The sequence below is a fragment of the Chiloscyllium plagiosum genome, unplaced genomic scaffold, assembly GCF_037043375.1.
Source record: "Chiloscyllium plagiosum isolate Xiang-an unplaced genomic scaffold, Cpla_swu_hap1 HiC_scaffold_36, whole genome shotgun sequence".
Taxonomy (NCBI): domain Eukaryota; kingdom Metazoa; phylum Chordata; class Chondrichthyes; order Orectolobiformes; family Hemiscylliidae; genus Chiloscyllium; species Chiloscyllium plagiosum.
Genome location: NW_028270174.1, coordinates 520,269 through 544,797, shown reverse-complemented (window position 1 = coordinate 544,797; position 24,529 = coordinate 520,269). Strand labels below are relative to the sequence as shown.

General features: G+C 42.7%; 1 protein-coding gene across 1 annotated transcript in view; it reads right to left on the bottom strand.

Moving 5' to 3' along the window:
* The window catches only part of pcgf3 (polycomb group ring finger 3), a 212,001-nt gene that overhangs the window by 147,936 nt on the left and 39,536 nt on the right, over positions 1 to 24,529 (bottom strand). Inside the window, exons 2-3 of the mRNA XM_043674543.2 lie at positions 14,038 to 14,124; positions 4,975 to 5,092 (exon numbers count right to left, since the gene is read on the bottom strand). Coding sequence (XP_043530478.1) covers positions 4,975 to 5,092; positions 14,038 to 14,124 — 205 coding nt within the window. The remainder of the gene's footprint in view (positions 1 to 4,974; positions 5,093 to 14,037; positions 14,125 to 24,529) is intronic.

Sequence of the window (24,529 nt, the reverse complement as noted above, 5' to 3'; positions counted from 1 at the left end):
CTGCTACTGTTCTACGTTCCAGTTGGCAGATGGCTTTGATTTACATCTCCTTGGGGAATGGGAGGGGGAGTTGAATTGGTTGACCACAGGATGGTGGGGTTGGTTGGCATGTGCTGCCCAGAGATATTCCCTGAATCGCTCCGCGAGTTGGTGCTCAGTCTCCCCAACATAAAGGAGACCACATCAAGAGCAGTGGATGCAGTAAATGAGGTGGGAGGATGTGCAGGAAAATCTCTGCCAGATGTGAAATGATCCTTTAGGGCCTTGGACAGAGGTGAGGGGGGAGGTGTGAGCACAGGTTTTGCACCTTGTGCAGCGGCAAGGGAAGGTGCCAGGTGTGGACAGTGAGTTGGTGGGGAGCGCGGACCTAATCAGGGAGTTGCGGAGAGAATGGTCTCTGCAGAACACAGATAGAGGGAGGGAGGGTAATATATTTTTGGTGGTGGAGGTCTGGCAAAAATAAACAAAGAAAGAAGAACAAAAAAAATTACAGCACAGGAACAGACCCTTCAGCCTTCCAAGCCTGCGCCGATCCAGATCCTCCATCTAAACTTGTTGTCTATTTTCTAACGGTCTGTATTCCTCCGCTCCCTGACCATTCATGTATCTGTCTAGATACGTCTTAAATGACGCTACCGTGCCCGCCTCTACCACCTCCGCTGGCAACATGTTGCAGGCACCCACCACTCTCTGCATAAAGAACTTTCCATGTATATCTCCCTTAAACTTCTCTCCTCTCACCTTGAGCTTTTGATCCCCAGCTATTCAGTCCCCTACTCTGAATAGCTCTCTTGATTTTGTCGGCCTCAATCAGGTCCACCCCCAACCTCCGTCTTTCTAATAAAAATAATCCCAATCTACACAAACTCACTTCATAGTTAGCGCCCTCCATACCAGGCAACATCCTGATGAACCTCCTCTGCACCCTCTCCAAAGCATCCACATCCTTTTGGTAATGTGGTGACCAGAACTGTACGCAGTATACCAAATGTGGCCGAACCAAATAACTGTAACATGACCTGCCAACTCAATACCACGTCCGATAAAGGAAAGCATGCCATATGCCTTCTTGACCACTCAATCAACCTTCAGTGCCACCTTCAGGGTACAATGGACCTGAACACCCAGGCCTCCGTACATCAATTTTCACCAGGGCTTTCCATTTACAGTATAGTTCACACCTGAATTGGATCTTCCAAAATGCATCACCTTGCATTCAATAACAGCAATAACATCATACTCCCAGGTACTAATCCAAGCCCTAAGTTCATCTGCCTTACCTACTACACTTCTTGCATTAAAATAAATGCACCTCAGACCACCAGTCCCTTTGTGTTCATCACCTGCTCCCTGCCTACTCTTCCCCTTAGTCATGCTGACTTCGTTATCTAATTCCTTACAGGCTTTATTTACTACCTCCTTACTGTCCACTGACATAGAACATAGAACAATACAGCACAGAACAGGCCCTTCAGCCCACGATGTTGTGCCGAACATTTGTCCTAGCTTAAGCATCTATCCATGTACCTATCCAACTGCCGCTTAAAGGTCACTAATGATTCTGACTCTGCCACTCCCACAGGCAGCACATTCCATGCCCCACCACTCTCTGGGTAAAGAACCTACCCCTGACATCTCCCCTATACCTTCCACCCTTCACCTTAAATTTATGTCCCCTTGTAACACTCTGTTGTACCCGGGGAAAAAGTCTCTGACTGTCGACTCGATCTATTCCCCTGATCATCTTATAAACCTCTATCAAGTCACCCCTCATCCTTCGCCGTTCCAATGAGAAAAGGCCGAGCACTCTCAGCCTATCCTCGTACGACCTATTCTCCATTCCAGGCAACATCCTGGTAAATCTCCTCTGCACCCTCTCTAAAACTTCCACATCTTTCCTAAAGTGAGGCGACCAGAACTGCGCACAGTACTCCACATGTGGCCTTACCAAGGTCCTGTACAGCTGCAACACCACCTCACGACTCTTGAATTCCATCCCTCTGCTAATGAACGCTAATACACCATAGACCTTCTTACAAGCTCTATCCACCTGAGTGGCAACTTTCAAACGTCTATGAACATAGACCCCAAGATCCCTCTGCTCCTCCACCTTGCTAAGAACCCTACCGTTAACTCTGTATTCCGCATTCTTATTTGTCCTTCCAAAATGGACAACCTCACACTTGACAGGGTTGAACTCCATCTGCCACTCCTCAGCCCAGCTCTGCACCATATCGAAGTCCCTTTGCAGCCGACAACAGCCCTCCTCACTATCCACAACTCCACCAATCTTCGGATCGTCTGCAATTTACTGACCCACCCTTCGACTCCCTCTTCCAAGTCATTAATAAAAATTACAAACAGCAGAGGACCCAGAACTGATCCCTCAGAACTCCACTTGTAACTGGGCTCCAGGCTGAATATTTACCATCTACCACCACTCTCTGACTTCGACCAGTTAGCCAGTTCTCTATCCAACTGGCCAAATTTCCCTCTATCCCATGCCTCCTGACTTTCCGCATGAGCCTACCATGGGGAACCTTATCAAATGCCTTACTAAAATCCATGTATACTACATCCACTGCTCTACCCTCATCCACATGCTTGGTCACCTCCTCAAAGAATTCAATAAGACTTGTAAGGCAAGACCTACCCCTCACAAATCTGTGCTGGCTGTCCCTAATCAAGCAGTGTCTTTCCAGATACTCATAAATCCTATCCCTCAGTACCCTTTCCGTTACTATGCCTACCACCGAAGTAAGACTAACTGGCCTGTAATTCCTGGGGTTATCCCTATTCCCTTTTTTGAACAGGGGAACAACATTCGCCACTCTCCAGTCCCCTGGTCCCACCCCCGTTGACAGTGAAGACGAAAAGATCATTGCCAACGGTTCTGCAATTTCCTCTCTTGCTTCCCACATAATCCTAGGATATATTCCGTGAGGCCCGGGGGACTTGTCTATCCTCAAGTTTTTCAAAATGCCCAACACATCTTCCTTCCTAACAAGTATCTCCTCTAGCTTATCAGTCCGTTTCATATTCTCCTCTTCAACAATACGGTCCCTCTCATTTGTAAATACTGAAGAAAAGTACTCATTCAAGACCTCTCCTATCTCTTCCAACTCAACACACAGTCTCCCACTACAGTCCTTGATCGGACCTACCCTCGTTCTCGTCATTCTCATGTTTCTCACATACGCATAAAAGGCCTTGGGGTTATCCTTGATCCTACCCGCCAAAGATTTTTCATGCCCTCTCTTAGCTCTCCTAATCCCTTTCTTCAGCTCCCTCCTGGCTATCCTGGATCCCTCCAACGCTCTGTCTGAACCTTGTTTCCTCAGCCTTATGTAAGCCTTCTTCTTCCTCTTCATTTGGTTCCCATCTCTCTGCCCAGAGTTGAAATCAGCCCAACAGCATCAGCAAAAATACTCCCAAGTACATTGGTTCCAGTCCAGCCCAAGTGTAGGCTGTCCAATTTGTAATAATCCGACCTCCCCCAGAATGGCGGAGGATAATGCACCGTATCTGAGATTTGTGGGTGGAATATGAGGACCAGGGGGTTCTACCCTTGTTACGGATGGGGTTCGAGAGCAGAGGTGTGGGAAGTGGAGGAAATGCTATGGAGGGCATTGTTGTTCACGTGGGAGGGGAAATTGCGGTGTTGAAATATGGAACCACGTCTCATTTGAACTAAAAATGCCAACTTTTACTCAAGGATATCCAATAAGTATTGTTCCCTGGTCAAAGTCACAAAATAAAAACAACTGAGCACAGAAAATCGAAGGGTACTACTGAGTCGTATCATCGGACTGAAAATTAAAGCAAACATTCCCAAGTGGTTTTTACCAGCTCTGTCAGAATAATGGAGAATGCATCACCACCTAGTGGTTATATTTGGAACTAATGCTACACTTGTGTACACGGAAGTCTTCAAATGTGCAGACCGGCACAGTGCTAAATTCATTCTTGCTATCCACAAACATTTCAGTGACCTAATCATTCTGCGATCGTTTTACAATTCTACTTTGCCATCCTGGCTGAAGCGTTCATGAAACAGTGCAGAACATCCAGAGAAAGACTGTTGGGCACAAATAGGTTCAGAAGGAGAGAACACAATTCCACTTCACTGCAGCTGCATTCATTCAGGTACAGTTCAGGAGATTTTGTGACAGAGTGCGGAAGAGACAGTGAGAGATAGAACACGAAAGAGAGAGTGCGAGAGAGAAAGCGTGAGAGAATGAGAGAGAAAAACAAAGTAGTGGGATGTGAGAGTTGGGAGGGAGGAAAAAGAAATAGATATGGGGTTTTGCAGGGGTGGAGATGGAGAAAGCGGAGGTGTTTGGGACAAGACAGGGGAGAGCAAGAGGGGAAGCCAACAGATGGAAGGGGTGGTCAGAGTAAGAGAAAGAGAGGACGGAGGGGAGGAAACAGAGGCGGCTGTTTGAGTTGTGGTGATGTCAGGTGGTCAGTGATGTAGTTGGCTAGTTGAGAGTGGAAAGGGGTCATAGTTGAGTAAGTGAGTCATCAAATTGGAGTTAGTCAGCTTGACTGGGGAGGGTTGCCATGTTTTATTGGGAAGTTATTCAAGTGGCCAGGCTGGCATTCAAGTGTGAAATTTAGACAGCTGGTTAATTTGTATCGAGACAGAGGAAGGCTTTTTAACATTTCACAAGAACAGACCACAGGACAGAAAGATTCGCCACCTCCTTGCAAAACAAGCAATTATTTGAAGAATTTTTTCAAGTTTTGTAGGAAGTCAAATATTTCTTTTAGGTTCTCAGTTGTTCCTGTCACAGACACGAGAACTCCAATTTCAGATGGAGGAAGGTAACAGTTCTTTTTATCAAAGTTATGGATTAGTTGATCAGTGACTCTAACTAGCAATATTTTTAAGAGAATAATCAAACTCATACCTGTGAACTAAATATCACTAACTAATCAGCTAAACCTTGAAAATTTGATTCTGGTACGTACAGGTATGTAGGCACTCTGTGACTGTGGTAGCATCAATCAGATATCCATTGCAAAGTCGACACGTGATGTGAGCATTAATATCCCACAGCTTTATCTTCCTAGTCAGCATCTTTGAACCCTAGAAACAAACAAATAAGGTTTTCAATAAAAGTTGCTACATTTTTAAACAGACAATAAATGGCTCGTGAAGAAGATCTCAAATTACCACATCATTACAAAGCCTGTCAAAATTTGTCTAATTTGGAAGAAATTCAAAAACTCTCAGCTTTTACTTTGTGTCTTCCAAATACTAAAAGTCAATTTCACTAACAAATCTTAGAAGTTGAACTCCCACTTTCAAGAAAATGAGAGAATAAATGACAACTACAGCTTAACAAGCTGAAAATTGCGACTGAAAACGATAATTATTTGAGAAAGCTCGAATGTTAACAACGGACATTACAACAGGACCAAACTATTATGGCAAATAAAGTGCTCTGCAGTGTTTTAAGCAGCAATTATTACATGAAGTACAGTTAAAGAAATTATGCTGCAAAGTTGGACGTGTGCACAATCTGGTGGGAAACAGCATGCCTACAACTGACAATCAAGATGGAAAAACATGATAAATTGACAGCATTTGCTTTGCGAAAAGCTCATAATGTAATGCCAATGAACTTGATCCAAGGGTCACATTTATTAGGGATTTTATAAATGCACTGTGCAACCGCTGGTGAATTATCTTTCGGCAAGTTATCCATTCAACTCCTAACACTGAATCTCAACAGTACTTCATTGCGTGAAACACCTGATTTAGCATTCACCAACTCCTTTACTAACGCTGTAGACATTTTGAGGACTTCTGACTTTGTGTGAAATTTTTAAAGAGTCCCATATCAACTTAATACAAGAGTATTTTGTTGTTTTTTTGTCCAGTGCAAGAATTAGGAGTTTGAGCTCAACCCAATTTTCTATTGTAGTTGAAAGGTTGTTCATAAAAGGCAATTAACATGAATCAACTAGGAGAGAATGAGGACTGCAGATGCTGGAGATCAGCGTCAAAGAGTGTGGTGCTGGAAAAGCACAGCCAGTCAGGCAGCATCCAAGGAGCAGGAGAATGGAGTTGAGCATAAGCTCTTCATCAGAAATGAGGCTTGTGGCCCAAGAGAGCTGAGAGATAAATGGGAGAGAGGTGGGGGTTGGGGGGGGGGAGCGGGGAGGTAGCTGGAAATGTGATGGGTAGATGAAGGTGGGGGTGAAGGTGATGGGTCAGAGAGGAGAGTGGAGTGGATAGGTGGGAAGGAAGATGGACAGGTAGGACGGTGCCAAGTTGGAGGATATGGGATAAGATGGGAGAGGGGAAATAAAGAAACGTACTCCCACCAACCTACCCTCCACTCCGGCACCTACCCCTGCCACCACAAAAAGTGCAAAACCTGCACCCATACCTCCCCCCCTTATCTCCGGCCAAGGCCCCAAAGGATCCTTCCACATCCGACCAGTACTTCCACACACGTCATCTACTGTGTCCGTCGCACCCGAAGTGGTCTCCTCTACATTGGGAGGACAGGATGCCAACTTGCGGAACGTTTCAGAGAAAAACTGTGGGACACGCACTAAACAACACCACCACCCTGTGGCCAAACACTTCAACTCCCCCTCTCACTCCACCGAGCTCATCCAAGTCCTGGGCCTCCTTCACCGCCAAACCCTAACCAACCGAAGCCTGTAGGAAGAACACCTCATCTCCCGCCTTAGGACCTTCCAATCACACTGTATCAATGTGGATTTCACCAGTTTCCTCATTGCCCCGCCCCCATCTTATCTTACTTCCAACTTTCCAACTCAGCACCACCCTCTTGAACGGTCCTACCTGTCCACTTTCCTTCCCACCTATGTGCTCCACCCTCCTCTCTGACCTAACACCTTCACCCACACCTTCATCTATCTATCGCATTCCCAGCTACCTTCCCCCCAGCCCCAGCCCCCTACCATTTACCTCTCACCCCTTGGGCCACAAGCCTCATTCCTGATGAAAGGCTTGTGCTCAAAATGTTGATTCTCCTACACCTTGGATGCTGCCTGACCGGATGTGCTTTTCTAGCACCACACTCTGACACAAATTAATATGAATTAGTATTATACTTGACTATATGTGCAACACTGTCCACAGAAAGGTCATGTAAATACATCTGACACCATGAACTTTGCATCAGGGTTGCCAGGGGGTTTTACTACATGCAGCTGAAGACGAGGAAATACTATTGGCCAGGAAATACTATTGGCCACAGAGAAGGGTCAGTCACTCAACCTAATGTTAAAAGTAGCAATGGGATTTTTATATTTCCAATTTTAAACATCAGTGGCCAGAAAAACAAAGTCAGTCGGTAAATTTCATGGATAATGCCAAAATATGGCCTACAGTGTAGCAGACACATTCGGCGCCTGACAGAAGGAAGTTGAATAGCAATAGTTTGCGAGTAATGAGCAGTTAATGCAACGCAGAGCTAAGCTCACATCTCACACATGATGACTGATTTTGCTTCCTATTTGCTCAGATCTGATATAGAAGCAGACACATTTCCTCAACCTAATCAGCACTGTTTTGGTACAAATTATAAAACATATGTATCAAGTTTTAAAATGGAATAAAGTGATCACGTTCTCCAGTTCAGTCTGTACTTACACCTTAAAAATGCAAACCTAATTAGGACAGCTATACATCATCAAAAAAAGAGAACAATCATGGAGTCATTTACAACACATTGCGTCATTCATGTCATCAAGTTCGTGTCAGCTTTCTGAAGAGTAAACCAGTCAGTCCCATTCCCCTGTTCTCATCTCATTGCCCTGCAACACGATTCACTTCAAGTGTCCATCCAAATTCCTTTTGGTCTCTGCTCTGCTCATAAAAGGTGCTTTAAGTAATTTGGATGATTTAGGGACACAAATAACAGTTATACAACCCCTCACTTTACCTCAGAAAATCTCCAAGTACTTTTCAGTAAATTAAGTACTTTTAAAGTAAAAGAAGAATAATGAAAAATAACCAAATAATTGGCTTATTAACTATGTTAATTGAGAGTAAAATATTGACCCCAGGTTACTGGGAGATTAACTTTTTCTTGGTACTATACTGACATCTGAAATTTGTTGTTCATCCGACAGTCTAAAGTGCTTAGCTGCAAAAGGAGAAGTGATTAGTTTACCAAGGCTTTCTTATAAAATTGCCAGGCACAACATTTGTGTCAAAATCCCTGAAATTATGTTCTCATTCAACATTAAAGGAATGATGCAGAATTCATCTTGCAACAACAATGTTTAAATCTGTTACATGAGAAATAGAGTGCAAAGCCACGATAAGAATACATTTTGTATTTCTGAGACACTGTGGAGGGGCAGATCAGCTGAACTTACCTGGAGTGCTAGTTTTGGAAGAAGCTGGCATTTATTCAGCACTTCATATGATCTCAGCACATCTCAACAAAATATTTTTGAAGTGCAATTTCTTATCACTGAGTAAAAAATAAATTTAACAATGGAAACAAAGATAGCCAGTGCTTCAAATATGTGGAAGCTCATAATCAAAAAAGCATCACTGCACAGAAATATTGCTGCACTGCAGTCTTGATGATGTGAGTAGAGTAGCAGTTAAGAACACAAAGAATTGTTACAACAGGAAGATACAGCCAAAACTCCGAGATGCTTTGAGATGATACTTTCAGGAATATATGGGTAAATGAAGAACAAAACCTTGCACTTTGACGGAATACAACATCGCAAATTACTTCACAGGAACATTAAAATACAAAATTTGATACTGAAGTTATATTAAGCCAGATGGTCAAATCTTTCGTCAATTATGTGGGTGGGGAGTGGTGGTGACTGGAAAACAATATGAAGCTAGGGAGAGATGATACATGGAGGAATGTGGAAATGTCTGCAGAGGAGTGATAGATAAAACAATAGCTGGAAGTGGGTGATCTTTGTAAAGGGGTGAATAGGGGGTCAGAAGCTCACCTTGGAGTCAAGTATGATATCAAGTTTGTGAATACTTTGGTTGTTATCAGACACAGGGTTAGTGAGAAAACAGTTTGCATTGATGACTAAAATCCAAGTCCTTCCTTTGCTCTGCCCAATACTTTGCTGGATTTTAATTCGATCCGTAATTAAAGATGGCACAATGTGGAAAATAAATGGCCATAATGAAAGACTGACTGTATTCCTAACTTACTTTCTCAAAAGTAAAGTGACTCTGAATGCTACTTTGGGAAATTCACACCACATTGAAAATTCAGTCTCTTCAAATTCTGCCTTTTCCAATTCTCATTATAATCACTTTTGCACTTCACAGCTTGAACCGAAGGTTTGAACTTGTACCTCATAGAACATAGCAGCGCAGTACAGGCCCCTGATGTTGCACCAACCTGTGGAACCAATCTGAAGCCCATCTAACCTACACTATTCCATTCTCGTCCATATGCCTATCCAATGACCAGTGAAATGTCCTTAACGTTGGCGAGTCTACGACTGTTGCAGTCAGTGTGTTCCATGCCCCTACTACTCTGAGCAAAGAAACTACCTCTGACATCTGTCCTATATTGATCATCCCTCAATTTAAAGTTATGTCCTCTCATACTAGCCATCGCCATCAGAGGAAGAAAGCTCTTACAGTCCAACCTACCTAACCCTCTGATTATCTTATATGTCTCAATTAAGTCACCTCTCAATCTTCTTCTCTCTAACGAAAACAGCCTCAAGTCCCTCAGCCTTTCCTCACAAGACCTTTCCTCCATACCTGGCAAAATCCTAGTAAATCCCCTCTGAACCCTTTCCAAAGCTTCCACATCCTTCTTATAATGCAGTGACCAGAACTGTGCGCAAAACTCCAAATGAGGCCGCACCAGAGTTGTGTACAGCTGCAGCATGATCTCATGGTTCTGGAACTCAATCTCTCGACCAATAAAAGCTAACCCACTGTATGCCTTCTTAACAACCTTATCAATCTGGGTGGCATCTTTCAAGATTCTGTGTACCTGGACACTGAGTTCGCTCTGCTCATAGAGTCATGGAGATGCACAGCATGGAAATAGACCCTTTGGTCCAACCCGTCCATACCAAGCAGATATCCCAACCCAATCTAGTCCCACCTGCCAGCACCCGGCCCATATCCCTCCAAACCCTTCCTATTCATATATCCATCCAGATATCTTTTAAATGTTGCAATTTGTTCTAGTCTCCATCACTCCCTCTGGCAACTCAGTCCATACACGTACCACCCTCTGAGTGAAAACGTTGTCCCTTAGGTCTCTTTTATATCTTTCCCCTCTCGCCCTAAATCTATGTGCTCTAGTTCTGGACTCCCCACCCCAGGGAAAAGATTTTGTCTTCTTGTATGTGTAGCGCACAAAAACATTGAGAAGCAGGATTGTATAGAAACCGCTAAACTGTGCTTGTAACGCTGGGGATGACATTAAACAGGAAATTAGAGCTGCAAACAATAAACTTACAGCTCTAATTATGGGTGATTTTAATCTGCATATAGATTTGAGCAAAATCAAGTCAGTAAAGATACCGTACAGGAAGAATTTCTGGAGTGTGTACAAGGTGGTTTTCTGGATCAATATGTTGGGGAACCGACCAGAGGACAGGTCATCTTCAACTGGGCATTGTGTAATGAGAAAGGAATAAATCGGCAATCTAGCTGGGTGATGTCCCTTGGGAAAGAGTGACTTTAATATGATAGAATTCTTCATTAAGGTGGAGAGTGATATAGGTTATTCTGAGACAACAGTGATAAACTTAAGTAGAACAAACTATAATGGTACAAGGCATGCTAGCTATGATAAATTGGGGATCATTACTTCAAAGGATGAAGGTGGATAGACAATGGCAAAGATTGCATAGAGTAACTACAACAATTGCCCATTTCTGTCTGGCACAAAAATATAATGGGAAAGGTGGCCCGGTGATGACGATCAAGAGACATTAGGGATAGCATTCGATCCAAAGAATGGGGAGACAAATTGACCAAAATGAGCAGCAGACTTAAAGATTGGGAGCAGTTTAGATTTTAGCCAAGGAAGACAAAAGAAAAGATTAAGAGGGAAAAAAACAGAGTTCCAGGATACACTTATGGTGAAGATTTAAACTGATTATAAAAGCTTTGCAAGTTTGTGAAGAGAAAAAGATTAGTGAAGACAAATATAGATTCCTTACAACTGAAAACAGGGGAAGTTATAACTGGGGAACAAAGAGATGGCAAAACAATGAAATAAATATTTTAGTTCTGTCTTCACAAAGGAAGACACAAATAGCCAGTGCACATAGTCTAGTGAGAGAGAGGAACTGAAGGAAATCAATATTAGTAAAGAAATAGTGTTGGGGAAATTGATGGGATTAGAGACCGATAAATCCCCACGGCCCAACAAACTACATCCCAGTTTTGTTGATATGAGAGAACCGGTGGATGAGATTTACTTGGGCTTTCAGAAGGCTTCAAATAAAATCCCACATAAACAATTAGTATGTTAAACTAATGTGTGTGGGATTGAGGCTACTGTATGACATGGATAGATAACTGCTGGAAATGTGTTGCTGGAAAAGCGCAGCAGGTCAGGCAGCATCCAGGGAACAGGAGAATCGATGTTTCGGGCATAAGCCCTTCTTCAGGAATGAAGGAGGGCTTATGCCCGAAACGTCGATTCTCCTGTTCCCTGGATGCTGCCTGACCTGCTGCGCTTTTCCAGCAACACATTTCCAGCTCTGATCTCCAGCATCTGCAGACCTCACTTTGTCCTCATGGATAGATGACTGGCTGGCAGACAAGAAACCAAGAATAGGAATAAAAGGGTCATTTCTGAGTGGTAGCCAATGACCAATGACCTTTTTTTAAGATTCCCTACGGTGTGGAAAAAGGCCCTTCAGTCCAACAAGTCCATACCAACCCTCTGAAGCGTAACCCACCCAGACCCATTCCCTCATGCACCCCGACTAATGCACCTAACACTATGGGCCATTTAGCATGGCCAATTCACATGACCTGCACATCTTTGGATTGTTTCACAACATACATATACTAATAACTTAGAAGAGAGAACTAAATGTAACATCTACAAGCCTGCAGAGGGTGAGCAGTGAGGAGGACACAGAAATGCTTCAGTGTGATTTGGACAACTTGACTTAGTGGGCAAATGCAGTATGACAGGTGACATATAAAATATGGATAAATGTGAGATTATTCACTTTGAAGCAAAACAGTAAGACAGATTATCTGAAAAGTGATAAGATTGAGAAAAGGGGAGGTGCTACGAGACCTGAGGTCCCTTGTACACCAGTCACTGGAAGTAAGCATGCAGAGGACAAATAGTATGCTGGCTATTTGAGTATAGGAGCAGAAATGTTTTGCTGCAATTGTACACGGCTTTGGTGAGACCACATCTGAAATACTACATGTAGTTTTGGTCTGCTTACCTGAGAAAGGATGTTCTGACTGTGGACGGCGAGCAACAAAGACATACCAGACTGATTCCGAGAATTTCAGGACTGATGAATGACGAGAGACTGGATCAGTTGGGATATATTCTCTGGAGCTTAGAAGAATAAGGGAAGATCTCACAGAAGCTCTAAAATTCAAACAGGGCTAAACAGGAAGATGAAATGCAGGAAGGATGGTCCCAAGGACCAAGGAGACCAGAACCAGGGGTCATGATATGGGGTATGCCATTTAGGGTTCAGGCAAAGAGAAACTTCTTCACCCAGGGAGTGGTGAGGCTGTGGAATTCTCTGCCACAGAAAGCGAAGCATCTAACATCTACAAAGGGAACAAAATAATAGATGCCTTACACGAGTATAGAAAGTGCAGGAGGGAGCTCAAGAAAGCAAATAGGAGAGCAAAGAGTGAGCATGAGAAAATGATGGTGGGCCAGATGAGGAAGAGCCCCAAGATATTCTACAAGTATTGTGATGATACCATAGCTTTAAGAGATCTATTTTGTCATTCTTTTTTTAATGATGAAAGGTTGAGACAAAGGTGTGGAGCGGTCTGCTTCAAACCATAAACAGCTTGTGAGGGCTTAGGTTTACTTTTTAAAATGTTGAGATGGAAATGTGTTGCTGGAAAAGCGCAGCAGGTCAGGCAGCATCTAGGGAACAGGAGAATCGATGTTTCGGGCATAAGCCCTTCTTCAGGAAGGCTTATGCCCGAAACGTCGATTCTCCTGTTCCCAAGATGCTGCCTGACCTGCTGCGCTTTTCCAGCAACACATTTCCATCTCTGATCTCCAGCATCTGCAGACCTCACTTTCTCCTTTTTAAAATGTTGGAACAATAGACGCAGCCTAAATGGGTGCAGTCAAGCTCCCACAGACTTTAGTTTTAGCTTTTCACATCCAGTTTCAAGACCCCAGCTGGGTCTTGAAGTTGAATGCGGAAACTGCTTTTCCTCTCTGTTACAGTTAAAAGCTAAGGTTCTCTTCCTTCTGCTAGAATTGGATGTGAGGCAATCTATTTTATTGATTTTGCCAAGGGTGCGTTTATGGGATGTTACTATACTGAAACAGGTGCTGTTTAGTTGTTAAATAATCTTATTATTCTTTTAAGTTTTTCAATAGAGTTGTTATTCCAATTCTTCTTACTTTTGTTTGCATTTTATCTAGAATGTAAAAATAAAGTGTGTGTTGCTTCAAGCCTGTAGTTTTTTATTACAATTGTTAACTGTGAAGTATGGCATGAGCAACTCCAGTCTCTAGAGATTTGCTTAACTACCTCTGGGTTCAAGGAGGAACTTACTCGACTTCTGCCCTAAATTAGCTCATGCTTGTGTTTGTCTCATCCAGGAGAATGCATGACTGCAGAACAGAGTGGTTCAAAGATTTCACTGTAAATCTAGGCTACACAATGTCCACATGCAACAGGTTAAATTGGACAGTTAACATTTTCCATGTTTTCTCAGCTTCGAGACAGGAGGGAATCAGAAGATGCAACAGTTATCAAGTGACATTTAATCACATTAAGTTACTTGATTCAAAACAGAATCTGCAATGACTGAGGATAAGATAAGATGATTGTTGATCAGCAAGGTACCTGTGTTGCTCTGACACGGAGCACTGCAGTGTAGTCATGTGATGACGCCGGTGAAGATCTCAATGTTTGAGCAGTCGCGTGAAGCACCTGAAGAAAAATTAGAGAAGACATTTAGTTTGTATCATTGTACTCCTGTGATAGCATTCATGAAAGATGACCACTTCCTGTACAACTCTCAGACTGTATGCCAAGCAGAGATTCTGTTGGTGTGAACCTCATCAGACAATGAGATAACCCTATATTTCCACTTAGGACAGACACACACAGTAATCCAGCCCAACTATAAAGACAAGCTGATGAACTGGGCAGATGAAATTTAATGCAGTAAAGGACGAAGTGAAGTATTTTGATAGGAAGAATGAGGAGAGGTAACGCAAATATATCAAAATAATTTAAATTGAGTATAAGAACAGAAAACAATAGGGTGCATATGGACAGAAACCTCAAATTGTGACACAGCAAGTTGAAAAGGCTTGGTTTTACAAAGAGGCCTAGGAAAAGCTTCATCACACCAATTAAGCCCAAATTGAGCATTTTGGCCCAAAGTAGACACTAAACTTTAGAGTTTCAAGGGAGCCTCAGAAATTCATAAGGAGGACACTAAAGTTTAAAGGCCTCAGTTATATGGTGAGTTGGACAGAAGTCAAAAGTGTTCTATGAGAGCAGAAGAGGCTGAAAGAAAATTTTAAAGATATTTTTGATATCAGAAAACAGTCAGAGAGTAAATATGAAACTATTCCTAGCAGCAAAAGAATCAGTCACCACAGGCACACATTTAAGGCAACTGACCAAAGAACAGGAGACAGAATGAGAAGTACTTTTGTTGTAATTTTTCTGTGATGTACTATGTAAAAGTAGTATCAACAGTAACTTTCAATGAGGACTTGCATTAATATTTGAAGAGAAAGATTTTCAGGACTGTGGGGAAAAAGTGAAGGAATGGGCCTAATTGGAGAGCTCTTTGATGGAACTAGCAGGGCATGATGGGCTAAATGGCTCATTCTGTGCTGTACAATTCAACAACTTTGACTCAACTGAAAATAAATCACAGCAATCTAACAGCAATAAAGTGCTTTCCTAGAGGGAAAATAGACAGTTCAAGTTGTTTAATTCGCAATATGAATACTCTTGATTATGACAAAGACAGTCAAGAAATGCACTGAATCTGCGCTTTGTGCAACACAAGATCACTCCTGGCCACTCAACATAAAAGGTTGAACTCTCAGTGCATTCACATACATTCAGTGCTGTGACAACCACTTCAGTTGTGTATCGGTGCTAAACTACACTGTGCCACTTCTGAGGGTTGCATTACTGGAACAGTAACATTGAGGAGAAAGTAAGGACTGCAGATGCTGGAGATCAGAGCTGAAAATGTGTTGCTGGAAAAGCGCAGCAGATCAGGCAGCATCCAAGGAGCAGGAGAATCGACGTTCCGGGCATGAGCCCATTTCCAGCAACACATTTTCAGCAGTAACATTGAGGTCAAGATGAATGAATTAGAGACACATGTTTAACTGACACCTGGGGAATTTACATACTGTTAATTAAACAAATCCAGCAAAAAGACACCATAGAACGTAGAACATTACAGCTCAGTACAGGTTCTTCAGCCCTCGATTTTGCGCTGACCGGTGAAACCAATCGGAAGCCCATCTATCCTACACTATTCCATTCTTGTCCGTATGTCTATCCAATGACCATTTAAATAACCTTAAAGTTGGTGAGTCTACTACTGTTGCAGGCAGTGCGTTCTACGCCCCTACTACTCTATGAGTAAAGAAACTACCTCTGACATCTGTACTATAACTATCACCCCTCAATTTAAACCTATGTCCCCTCATGCAAGCCAGCGCCATCCAAGGAAAAAGGCTCTCAATGTCCACTCTATCTAACCCTCTGATTATCTTATGTGTTTCAATTAGGTCACCTCTCATCCTTCTTCTATCTGACAAAAACAGCCTCAAGTCCCTAAGCCTTCCCTCATAGGATCTTCCTTCCATACCAGGCAACATCCTAGTAAACCCCGTCTGAACCCTTTCCAAAGCTTCCACATCCTTCCCATAATGTGGTGACCAGAACTGTACACAATACTCCAAGTGTGGCCGACACTCAATCCCTCTAGCAATAAAAGCTAACACACCGTATGCCTTCGAAACAACCCTATCAACCTGAGTGGCAACTTTCAGGGATCTATGTACATAGACACCGAGATCTCTCGGTTCATCTACACTACCAAGAATCTTACCAGTAGCCCAGTACTCTGCATTCCTGTTGCTCCTTCCGAATTGAATCACCTCACACTTTTCCACATTAAACTCCATTTGCCACCTCTCTGCAGCTTTTCTGTGTTCCTCTGTAACCTACAACATCCTTCGGGACTGTCTACAACTCCATTGACCTTAGTGTCATCCGCAAATTTACTAACCCATCCTTCTAAACCCTCACCCAGCTCAACAGTAGTGGCCCCAAAACAGATCCTTGCAGTACACCACTAGTAACCGAACTCCAGGATGACTATTTCTCATCAACCGTCACCTTGTCTTCTGTCAGCTAGCCAATTTCTGATTCAAACTGCTAAATTACCCTCAATCCTATGCCTCCATATTTTGTACAGTAGCCTACCATGGGAACCTTATCAAGCGCCTTACTGAAATAAATATATAATAGTGACTGTGAAACGACTAGATTTCTCACTAATATGGTTAAGAGAAGGAAAATTGCCATCATTACGTCTGGGCAATATCTAATTTCAAACCCGAACAAACGTGATTACCTTTTAACTGCCTTCTGAATTAGCCAAGAAAATCACCAATTTGTGGAAAATCATTATGAAAATGTATAAGAATAAATTCAACTGGGCAGAAATGAGGACTGCAGATGCTGGAAATCAGAGTCTAGATTAGAGTGGTGCTCAAAAAGCACAGCAGGTCAGGCAACATCCAAGGAGCAGGAAAATCAATGTTTCGGGCAATAAATTCAGCCAGATTATTCAGCTTTGACCTAAACACTAGGTTGGATGTGACAAAGTCACACCCAAGCCAGGCAACACAGCAATATCCAACTCTAGAATGCTTGATATGGTCAAAATAATTGGTGTGAGGTCAGACAGCATCAGCGGAGCAGGAAAGTCGCTGTTTCGGGTCAGAGCTGGCGAAGCATCCTGACCCGAAACATCAACTTTTCTGCTCCTCCAAAGCTGCCTGACCTGCTATGCTTATCTAGTTGAATAATCAGCTGCTTCTGTTTTCTATGCCTCTATGCCCAATGTGCTAGATTCCCCCCATGACCTCTCTGCCTTCGTCTCTTACTTTATAATCCTGTTTATAACCTCCATCTTTGATTAACTGCCTTACATGGATCAGTGTCGACTGCTACTGCTGGAAAAGCACAGCAGGTTAGGCAGCATCCGAGGAGCAGGAGAATCTATGTTTCGGACATAAGTCCTTTATTTTGCTTCTGGACCAGTGGTGCTGGAAGAGCACAGCAGTCCAACAAGCAGCGAAATCGACATTTCGGGCAAAAGCCCTTCATCAGGAATAAAATGAACTCTTGACTCTGAGCTCCAGCATCTGCAGTCCTCACTTTCTCCTTACATAGATCAGTGTCAAATTTTGATTTATACAGCTTCCGTGAAGTTTCTTAAGCTATTTTAGATTGTTACCAAATAAATCCAGGTGTTCTGGTTTTAGACCAATCCCAGATACAAGCTTCTACTGACCATCAGAGCTTCATAGTCCAAATTCTCATGAACTATTGATTTCACTTTTTAAAATATTTCTGTGTATATTGTAGCATTTCCCATCTTAAAATTACTGCATTTCTTAAAAGTCTAGATAACAGATGCAGGAAGCAGGAAGAAAATTAGAACATTTATGATGCACTTGATTGAAAAACAGAGTCTAGTACTCTGTCTAGTACTGTAATGAAAAGCGAATTTATTTTGACGCGTGTTAATTTTCTCAGAGTCATGCAACATTTGTGCATGGTTAACCATAAAAGTTAATATGGCCCAGTGACAGTGAAGGAATGGATATACATACCTTGGAAGTGGTGAGACTTGGAACCTGGCCCAAAGGTAGAGACACTGCCAGTGGAATACAACCCCTCCAAGAAAAAAAAAACTATACTTGCAAGTTGGGATGGTGTGTGAACCACAGAAAATTTGTTGATTGTGGTATTCCCATGCATCTGCTACCAGTATCCTTCCAGATTATAGAAGTTGCAGGTTTAGAAGGTATTTTCAAAGGAGCCTGATTTTTGAATGGTAGACACTACTGTCACTGTGCATCAGTCATGAAGGCAGTCAATGGTGAAGGTGGTAGATCAGTTACTTACCAAACATTATGTTTTATCCTGGATGGTGTCAAGGCTCCTGAATGCTGTTGGAGCTGCAGTAATTCAGGCAAGTGGGGTGTACTCCGATTAAGACATTTGTGTCTTGTCGATCATGGATAGGCTTTGGGGAGTCAGGAGGGAAGTTACTTGCAGTAGAATCCTTAGCCTTAGGCCTGGCCTTTTAAAAATTTATTCATGGGACACAGGTATTGTTAACTCTGGCAGCATTTATTTCCTAATTTTATTTCCCCTGGATGCGGTGATGGTCATGATAGGGCTGCTGCCTTAAAATAGAGGAAGCGAAAGGAGCATGGGGACACACCGTGCTTTATGGACCGAGTTCCAAGGTTTCTGATATAGTCCAGTCAGTGTGGCATGCACTTGGAGAAGAACTTACAGGTGGTTCTGCTCCCATGTGTCTTGTTTCACACAGTACTTAAATGGTCTTCCAAGAAAGTCTAGTCAGTGGCACCCCTCAGAATGTTAATAATGGGAATTCAGGGACAGTAATGCCATTGATTTTTAATGGCCGATAGTTAGGTCCTCTCACTGTTGGTCACTGCCTGGCAACTGTGAGATGCAAATGTCATTGTCACTTATCAGCCCAAACTTGAATGTTGTCAATTCTTGTTACATAAAGACTTGGACTGCTTCACTATCATCAACAAACATCCCCAATTCTGATCTTATGATGAAGGGAGGGTCATTGATGAAGCAGCTGAAGATGGAACATAACTGAAAGAATCTCCTACAGAGATCTCCTGGTGCTGAGATGACTAACCTTCAATCATAACCATCTTCTTTTTTGATAAACAGAATCACAGAAAAGAGTAGTAGTCAATTTGGTCCACTGAGTCTGCTCTGCCAATCAGTATCATCATGGTTCATCATCCAACTCAGAACACTGTTCCCACTTTCTCCCTAAACCTTTTGATCCCCATTGCCCCAAGAAATGTCTCTCTTTCTTGAAAACATTTTATGTTTTGGCCTCAATTACTTTCTGTAGCAGAGCACTTTCCATAGGCTCACCACTTTCTGGGTGAAGACGCTTCTCCTTAGCTCAGGTATATACGAGCTAAGCATCGGATTTCCATTGACTCCAATTTTGATATGGCTTTTTGACACTATTATCTGGCAATGCAGTTTTCACGTCAAGTACAGCACTCTCACCTCAGGTGTGGAGTCCACCTCTTTTGATAATATTTGGATTACGGCTATGATAAGGTCAGGAGCCAAGTTTTCCCTGCAGGACCCAAACTGAGGGTCAAGAAGCAGGTTATATCTTTAGACACACCACTTCAATGGCCCCATCAACAACCCGCTCCACTATTTCACTGATGAACAAGAGTAGACCGATGGGGTGGCAATTGGCCAATTTGGGTTTGTTCTAAAATGTTTGCACAGTATTTACCTAACAATTGTAGCTATACTCAAACTGCTTGGTAGGGGTGTGGCAAGATCTGGAGAACACATCTGCAGAACTACAGCTGGATTGTGTTAGTTCCTAACACTTTTGCAACATCCAGCACTCCAACTGTTTGGAGATTGAATTAAATTGGGTGAAGACTGGTATTTGAGATACTGGAAACCTCTGGAGGTGAGGTTTTTTTTCAGCAACACAGCTGAGAGTGGTCAAATTGTACTCTGGGAAGGTGAGTAAAGGCTATAAATACTTACCCCTGGGCCTTCATTTCGGCAGCAAAGCTGAGTGGGAGCAGTCAAATTGCGCTCTGAGAAGATGAGTGAACTGATATATTTGGGCGTGACTAAACCTGAGTTTCCCACCTGCCCTCCTCTGATGAGAAAAAAAAAGATTCTGTGGCATGTTGACATGGTGAGGTTTTTCTTTTTTATCGCGTGCTGCTAAGTAATGTGATTAGTAAAGTTTTCTTTTCATTTATCGATTATTTAATATTATAGTTGGACTAAATATAGGTTTGCTCGCCGAGCTGGAAGGTTCGTTTTCAAACATTTCATCACCATACTAGGTAACATTATCAGTGAGCCTCCAGACGAAGCACTGGTGGTATGGCCCGCTTTCTATTTGTGTGTTTAGGTTTCCTTAGGTTGGTGATGTCATTTCCTGTTCTTTTTCTTCGAGGGTAGTTAATGGCATCCAAGTCATGTGTTTGTTGATAAGAGTTTCGGTTGGGATGCTATGCTTCGAAGACTTCTCATGCGTGTCTCTGTTTGGCTTGTCCTAAGATGGATGTGTTGTCCCAGTCGAAGTGGTGTCCTTCCTCTTCTGTATGTAAGGACACTAGAGAGAGTGGGTCATGTCATTTTGTGGCTAGTTGACGTTAATGTATCCTGGTGGCTAGTTTTCTACCTGTTTGTCCAATGTAGTGTTTGTTACAGTCTTGCAAGGTATTTTGTAAATTACATTAGTTTTGCTTCTTGTCTGTCATAGCGTCTTCCAAGTTCATTAGCTGCTGTTTTAGTGTGTTCGTGGGTTTGTGGGCTACCATGATGCCAAGAGGTCTGAGTAGTCTGGCAGTTATTTCCAACATGTCTTGGATATAGGGGAGAGTGGCTAGGGTTTCTAGACGTGTTTTGTCTGCTTGTTGGGGTTTGTTGCAGGAGGGTTTCATAGAGCAGTATGTAAATAATCCAACTCGGGAAGGGGCCAAACTGAACCTGGTGTTGGGGAATTACTTTGGGAATAGTGATCACAATTCCTTAAGTTTTAGAATATTCATGGACAAAGATGAGAATGGTCCTAAAGGAAGAGTGCAAAATTGGGGGAAGGCCAACTATACCAAAATTCGGCAGGAGCTGGGGAGTGTCGATTGGGAGTAGCTGTTTCAAGGTAAATCAACATTTGATATGTGGGAGGCTTTTAAAGAGAAGTTGTTTAGAATGCTGGATAGAATGTCCCTGTGAAAATGAGGGATAGAAATGGAAAAATAAGGAAACATGAATGACAGGTGAAATTGAGAGACTACCTAACAGGAATTAGGAAGCATTCTGAAGGTCGAGGTGACTGAAAACAGGCGAACCTTTGGAAGAATATTGGGAAAGTAGGACCAACCTGAAAGAAGGAATTGACAGGGCTAAAAGGGGTCATGAGACAACTTTAGCAAAAAGGGTGAAGGAAAATCCCAAAGCCTTTTATTTGTATATAAGGAGCAAGAAGGTAACGAGAGAAAGGGTTGGCCCACTCAAGGACAAAGGAAGTTATGCGTGCAGTCAGAGAAAATGGATGAGATTCTCAATGAGTACTTGGCAAAGATTTTCATAAAACATAGAACATTGCTGGGCAGTACAGGCTCTTTGGCCCTCGATGTTATGCTGACCTGTGAAACCAATCTGAAGCCCATCTAACCTATACTATTCCATTCTGATCCATATGCCTATCCAACGACCATTTAAATGCCTTTAAAGTTGCCGAGTCCACAACTGTTGCAGGCAGGGCATTCCATGCCCTTACTACTTTGAGTAAAGAACCTACCTTTGACATTTGTCCAATATCTATCACTCTTCAATTTAAAGATATGCCCCCTCGTGTCAGCCATCCCCATCCGAGGAAAAATGCTCTCACTATCCACCCTATCTAATCATCTGATCATCTTTACCGAGGAGGGGGACCTGACAGATGTTTAATTGCTCTCGGTCAAGTCGGCATAAGAAGGGAGGAAGTGTTGGGTAATCTAAAAGGCATTAAGGTGGACAAGTCCCCAGGTCCGGATGGGATCTATCCCAGGTTACTGAGAGAAGCGAGAGAAAAAATAGCTGCAGTCTTAACAGATATCTTTGCAGCATCTTTGAAGATGGGTGAGGTCCAAGAGGACTGGAGAATTGCTAATGTTATCCCCTTGTTTAAGAAGGGCAGCAGAGATAATCCAGGTAATTACAGACAGGTGAGCCTGACAACAGTGGTAGGGAAGCTGCATGAGAAGATACTGAGGGATTGGATCAATTTCCATTTGGAAGAAAATTTTTTTTTAGTGATAGGCAACATGGTTTTGTGCAGGGAAGATCATGTCTTACCAACTAAATTGAATTCTTTGAGGAAATAACAAAGTTGATTGATGAGGAAAGGGCTGAAGGTGTCACAGACATGAACTGTTCCAACATTGGAGATAATTGCAGTTAATGGAAGGAATCATGGAGGTGGAATTTGCAAAGTCAACCTTTTTCTGGTGCTCGGTGGTCCATCCAGTTTAATTCTTGAGACATTTTTGCAGTTTAATATTTGCTAGGTCATTTCAGAGGACAGTTAAAATCAATCATATTGCAATAGATCTGGAATCATGTGGACCAAGCAGCTAAGGACTGCAGATTTTTTTTATTATTAGTGATCCAGACGGAGTTTTATGATAATTGCCAATGGTTTCATGGTAATCAGTAGACTGTAATTCCAAACATTCAAATTCAAATTTCACCATCTGCCATCAGATCATTAATTTGGTCTCTGGATTATAAATCCAGTGACAATAAAGAAGGAAGCATATGTAAGGTAGACAGGATAGATAGAGTGAAGAGTATAAAGGCAGTAGGAGTATACTTAAGAGGGAAATCAGGAGGGCAAAAAGGGGACATGAAATAGCTTTGGCAAATAGAATTAAGGAGAATCCAAAGGGTTTTTACAAATATGTTAAGGACAAAATGGTAACTAGGGAGAAAACAGGGCCCCTCATAGATCAGCAAGTTGCAGAAAATTGGGGAGATACTAAACGAGTATTTTGCATCAGTATTTACTGTGGAAAAGGAAATGTAAGATATAGACTGTAGGGAAATAGATGGTGACATCTTGCAAAATGTACAAATTACAGAGGAGCAAGTGCTGGATGTCTGGAAACGCATAATGGTGGATAAATCCCCAGGACCTGATCAGGTGTACCCTAGAACTCTGTGGGAAGCTAGAGCAGTGATTGATGGGCTACTTGCGGAGATATTTGTATCATTGATAGTCACAGGTGAGGTGCCGGAAGACTGGAGGTTGGCTAACGTGGTGCCACTGTTTAAGAAGGGTGGTAAGGACAAGCCAGGGAACTATAGACCAGTGAACCTGACGTCGGTGGTGGGCAAGTTGTTGGAGGGAATCCTGAGGGACAGGATGTACATGTATTTGGAAAGGCAAGGACTGATTAGGGATTGTCAACATGGCTTTGTGTGTGGGAAATCATGTCTCACAAACTTGATTGAGTTTTTTGAAGAAGTAACGAAGAGGATTGATGAGGGCAGAGCGGTAAATGTGATCTATATGGACTTCACTAAGGCGTTCGACAAGGTTCCCCACGGGAGACTGGTTAATAAGGTTAGATCTCACAGAATACAGGGAGAACTAGCCATTTGGATACAGAACTGTCTCAAAGGTAGAAGACAAAGGGTGGTGGTGAAGGGTTGTCTTTCAGACTGGAGGCCTGTGACCAGTGGAGTGCCACAAAGATCGGTGCTGGGTCCTCTAATTTTTGTCATTTACATAAATGATTTGGATGCGAGCATAAGAGGTACAGTTAGTAAGTTTGCCGATGACACCAAAATTGAAGGTGTAGTGGACAGCGAAGAGGGTTGACTCAGATTCCAACAGGATCTTGACCAGATGGGCCAATGGGCTGAGAAGTGGCAGATGGAGTTTAATTCAGATAAATGCGAAGTGTTGCATTTTGGGAAAGCAAATCTTAGCAGGACAGATACACTTAATGGTAAGGTCTTAGGCAGTGTTGCTGAACAAAGAGACCTTGGAGTGCAGGTTCATTGCTCCTCGAAAGTGGAGTCGCAGATAGATAGGATAGTGAAGGCGGCGTTTGGTATGCTTTCCTTTATTGGTCAGAGTATTGAGTACAGGAGTTGGGATATCATGTGGCGGCTGTACAGGACATTGGTTAGGCCACTTTTGGAATATTGCGTGCAATTCTGGTCTCCTTCCTATCGGAAAGATATTGTGAAACTTGAAAGGGTTCAGAAAAGATTTACAAGGATGTTACCAGGGCTGGAGGATTTCAGCTATAGGGAGAGGCTGAACAGGCTGGGGCTGTTTTCCCTGGAGGCTGAGGGGTGACCTTATAGAGGTTTACAAAATTATGAGGGGCACAGATAGGGTAAATAGACCAACTCTTTTCCCTGGGGTCAGGGAGTCTAGAACTAGTGGGCATAGGTTTAGGGTGAGAGGGGAAAAAGAGACCTAAGGGGCAACTTTTTCACACAGAGG